The 4,575-nt window shown below is 24.7% G+C and overlaps 3 protein-coding genes across 3 annotated transcripts; 1 reads left to right on the top strand and 2 right to left on the bottom strand.

The window, feature by feature from the left end:
* Positions 1 to 67: 67 nt before the first annotated feature.
* Positions 68 to 1,429, bottom strand: ENU1_180860 (leucine rich repeat protein, BspA family protein; the record flags this gene model as incomplete). Its single annotated transcript, XM_008861474.1, has 1 exon — positions 68 to 1,429. The coding sequence occupies one exon, from the start codon at positions 1,427 to 1,429 to the stop codon at positions 68 to 70; it is 1,362 nt and encodes a 453-aa protein (XP_008859696.1).
* Positions 1,430 to 1,520: 91 nt separating this feature from the next.
* On the bottom strand, positions 1,521 to 1,919 carry ENU1_180870 (hypothetical protein; the record flags this gene model as incomplete). Its single annotated transcript, XM_008861475.1, has 1 exon — positions 1,521 to 1,919. The coding sequence occupies one exon, from the start codon at positions 1,917 to 1,919 to the stop codon at positions 1,521 to 1,523; it is 399 nt and encodes a 132-aa protein (XP_008859697.1).
* A 1,010-nt stretch (positions 1,920 to 2,929) lies between these two features.
* Positions 2,930 to 4,267, top strand: ENU1_180880 (hypothetical protein; the record flags this gene model as incomplete). The annotated part of the gene is made up of 1 exon (XM_008861476.1): positions 2,930 to 4,267. The coding sequence occupies one exon, from the start codon at positions 2,930 to 2,932 to the stop codon at positions 4,265 to 4,267; it is 1,338 nt and encodes a 445-aa protein (XP_008859698.1).
* Between the last annotated feature and the right edge of the window lie 308 nt (positions 4,268 to 4,575).

Here is a 4,575-nt window from a genome sequence, read left to right on the forward strand (position 1 = left end):
CATTATTTGATTTTCTATTGACGTTTGTGTAATTTTTCTAACATGCAATTTTCTCATCTAATGTTCTTCAATTAATCAAAAAAATATTAGCAAATTCACAAGTTGACGGATCAAACTCAGACAAACTTTCTTTTAAATGAAGTGGAATTTTAAGGTTTAGTATTGGGGTTTTTACAAATGCATAAGTCTCTATTAAAGTTACAGACGTTGGAATTGAAACTGAGGTTAATTTTGAACAATTATAAAAAGCAAATTGTTTAATTTCTTTTAATGAAGGAGGTAAATTTATTGAGCTAATACCAGAATTTATAAAAGATTGTTCTTCGATGACTGAAACTTTATTAAACAAGTCATTTTCTATAAAGTTAATATCTTGTTTTGTATAATGAATGTTATTACATTGTGTTGATGAATTATCGAATAGAATAGCTTCAAATAGACTTACTGGATATTGAATTTTCTTATTATTTCTTTGTACTAACTTTGTGATTGAAGAAGAATCAAAAGCATCAAAAGCAATTGAAGTTATTGAAAAAGGAAGTACCAATGATTTTAATCCACAATGAAAGAATGCTTTATTTTCTATTGAAGTAATGCCTTCTGGTATAACAATGTTTTGTAATGAAATACACTCAAGAAAACAATTTGGTGGGATTGAACGAATATAAGGAGAAAGAATGACTTCAGTTAGTCTCGTATTATATTCAAAACAACCTCTTCCAAGTTCATAAACACTTATTGGTAATTCAAACCTCTTTAATAAGCATCCTTCAAAACATCTAGCTCCAATCCGTTTAACTTTATTTGGGATAGTTATTTTTTGAATACTTTTACTAAATGCTTCATTTCCAATAACTAACAAATTCTTTGGTAAATCAACAGTAGTTAATTGTGGACATTTTTTGAATGCATAATTTCCTATAGAAGTTAGAGATGATGGAAATACTACTTTTCTTAATAACTCACTTGAATTGAATGTATTTATTTCTATTGAATTAATTTTATCAGGAATAATATAAGTTTTCATTGAAAAAGGTGTGACTTGGTCATGAATAGTTTTTAGTTGTGTTCCTAGAGTTCCTATATAATTAATTAATGTTGAGTATTCCAACACATTCATTTCAGTTAGCTTTAAATTACGAAATTCCATTTTATTTCTAATAAGTTCAGGAAATTCAAGGTATTGTTTATAATTAATATCATATGCAATAATATACCTATACATTCCTTCTTTGATTTTATCTACTTTACTATACAAAACTTGAGTTTCAATATTATGAAATAACTTTAAATCTCTATGAGGATTATATTTATATTTATCTAATAAATCACGAAATTTAGAATTGACAAGTATAACTCTTCTGTAGTCATCACTTGTCATGAGATATTTACCAACAATCATCATAGAATATGCATCAATCTTACGCATTTATTCTTTTATTTTTTAAGTTTTAAATTTAAAAAAAGAGTTATTTTATTAAATGATATTTTAAAAAATAATTTTCAATTGTTAATAGTATTCATTCTACAAATACTTTTAATGTTAGTTTATTATTTGGCCCATATATTGATTGAAGAGTTTTCTTATTGTCCAATTCTTTTTTACAACAAATCATTTTCGTATATTCACATGGTGTTGTTAATTGATTAATGAATGCCTCTGGTTGTTTATTCATTACAATTTCATACATCCTTTTTAAATCAGCAATTTCTACATCTAATGAGGGGATGTCAAGACATGCACTTTGAATAGTTTTTATAGCATTATTAATAACTCTTTCTTTCATTTCAATTAGGTGAGGTGCAATTAATTGGTCAATCTCTATTTCTTGACATTTTTTGATTGCCATTATTTTAGGAAGAGTTGTGTTAATCAAATTTAGGATTTCTCCAACTGTTTCTTCATTACTAAATTCCATTAAGAATTGAAATAATTCATTTACAACTTTTAACAGAACCATTTCTATTTTTATAGTTCTTCGTTTATTCTTTTCAATTTATTAAAAAATTTCTTTTCATTTTTTAAAAAAAAAGTACTTAAAGCATAAAATAAATGATGAGAAATAACTTAATGAACTACTGATAAAAGAAAATGAATAATGTTACAAATATTGAAAAAGCGTTAAATTAAAATCAACAGTTTTGATTTGGGAATATGTATAGATTTAAATGTTATCTTAATATCCATTCAAAAAATTAAAAAATAACAAGAGAATATTCACTAAATGATAGTAGTAATTTAGTGGTGCAACTAAATTATTCTTTGGTTGAATTCAAAGACAATTCATAAATAAATAAAGATTCAGTTAGTAAGAAATAATTAGAATAGATTATAAATAATATAAGACTATTAAATTTTAATTTATTCTATAATAATAAAAGAATTTTAGTTATACAAAATATAATAAATATTTTATAAATATATTCGTTGTAAATTGATTGAAAAATAACAAGAATTAATAATTTCGTTTGTTAATTTAATTATAAGGAATTTACATAAAACTAATCAATCTCCTATCATCTGATGTTTTAAAAAAAAATAAATGAGAATATTGGATTGATAGATAACTTTTTGGTTCAAAGATAATAAAACTCAACCCAATTATATTTTGAACTATCACAGTCATTTAATATAGTTATAGTAAATTTAAAACTAAAAATAATTTAACAAATCAAAAGAAAAACAAATTTTAAAAAGTACAGGGTTTTTAAAACATTATTATTAAAACTGTTTATTGATACTTAAAACTATAATGTTGAAAGAAATAATAATAAAATAATAAATGATTGTAAAACATAAAAAGCTATTTTGCCTCATACCCTTTTTTTATTCTTTTATGAAGTAAAAATTCAAAAATTAAAAGGATAAATGGATTTAATGATAAGAAAAAAAGAAATAAAAAGGAAAAGAACTTAAAAAATTATATCAATGGATATTAACCAAGCACTTCAACTTATTACAAAAAAAATCACATCACATGAAATTTTGATGAAGGAAGTTATAATGGAACTAACACATATATCAACACAATTAGATGCAGTCAATTATCTTACACAGCCAACTGTTCGTGAGCCAATCAAAAAGATATTGATGGAACAATTTAGTCTTAATGATGAAATAGTTACCCAATATTCAAAGCAATTCAACCAAATTATTCCTGAGCAAGCAATTCATTTCGATGACGTGGCACAATTTGAGTCATATGTAATTGTTATGATAAATAATCAAAACAATCCATACTTAGAGAAACTCGTTGAATTAGTTGACCCGTCATCATTTAAATACATTGATGTATTAAAGAAATACTGTTATGACAAAATATTAATGAAACAAAATAAAGACCTTAGCAATAAGAATGATAAGTTAGTAGCTAAAATTGCTGTCATAGAGTCATTATTAAAAGACGCTAACTCTGAAATTAAGACTCTTCAAACAGAAAATAATTCACTCAAATGTTCTCTTCAAAATTTAGAAAATAAAATATCTGATTTATCAAGAACTCCTACTTCTGTAAAGAAAGTTTTAACAGAAAACCAACAACTAGGTTATAATGAAAGTAAAACACCTCAAAATAATGTTAATAATAGTATGGATGTTTTTAGTACATTTTTCAAGAAACCTATGTTACAAAAATATTCTACTAAAAGTAGTAGTTCTAGTGATGAAGAAACTGATCAAATGACTTTGGACGGAAGATCTGTTTCTTTAGGATTTTCATTTCCAAGTTTACCTATGGAAGAGACAATAAAAATGAAAATTGATGATATTGTAGAACAGGTCATGAGTGATTTGGTTAAATTAGCTGGATGTAAGCAAGGAGCAATGGTTATGGCTGTTAAGAAAAGTAAGACATTGACTGATGTGTTTAATGCAACTAAAGGGTGTCAAAAATTTATGATGATATATCAATTGAATAGTGGTGAATTATTTGGTACTTATCATTCAGTTCATCCAAATACACTTGGTGTTGCAGTTCAAGACAAACATATGTTTGCTTTTACAATATCAAACCCATTCAATGTTCCAACACAAAAATACAATTGGTTAAGACCTGATGAAGACGCATTTAAAATAAGTGAAACAGAAGTATTTATTGGAGGGTTAGGTGTATTTACTGATAAGCGAAATGGGTACATTTATGATGAAAACGAACCAGTTGATTTGTATTATTCAGACATGCCAATTCAGGCAAGAAAAATATTTTCTACTCGTTTAGCTCCAAAGAAATTCACTTGGAAAGAAATGGTTGTAGTAAAATTGGTATAAAATTTTTAAAATTCACTCTTGTGGTTGTGAAGTTTAACTACCAATTTTTTGTAAGCATTTCTTTCCAAATCTTTATTTCTCTATAAGTGTGACAGTTGTTTTATTTTTCTTTTTTTATTCTTTTTTAAAAAAGATAACGTTTTAATAAGAAGACTTTTTTTCTTCTTATGTTTTAATTTTTTATACAGATTATTTATCCTATTTTTTTTTCTTTCATTAAATATAATATAATAACCTTTCATAATTTTAAAATTTAACTATGTCAATAACTATTAACTAATAAAAATTAGTTAATTAAATGTTAATAG

This window comes from Entamoeba nuttalli, assembly GCF_000257125.1.
Source record: "Entamoeba nuttalli P19 unplaced genomic scaffold asmbl_8123, whole genome shotgun sequence".
In the NCBI taxonomy this organism is placed as follows: Eukaryota; Evosea; order Mastigamoebida; family Endamoebidae; genus Entamoeba; species Entamoeba nuttalli.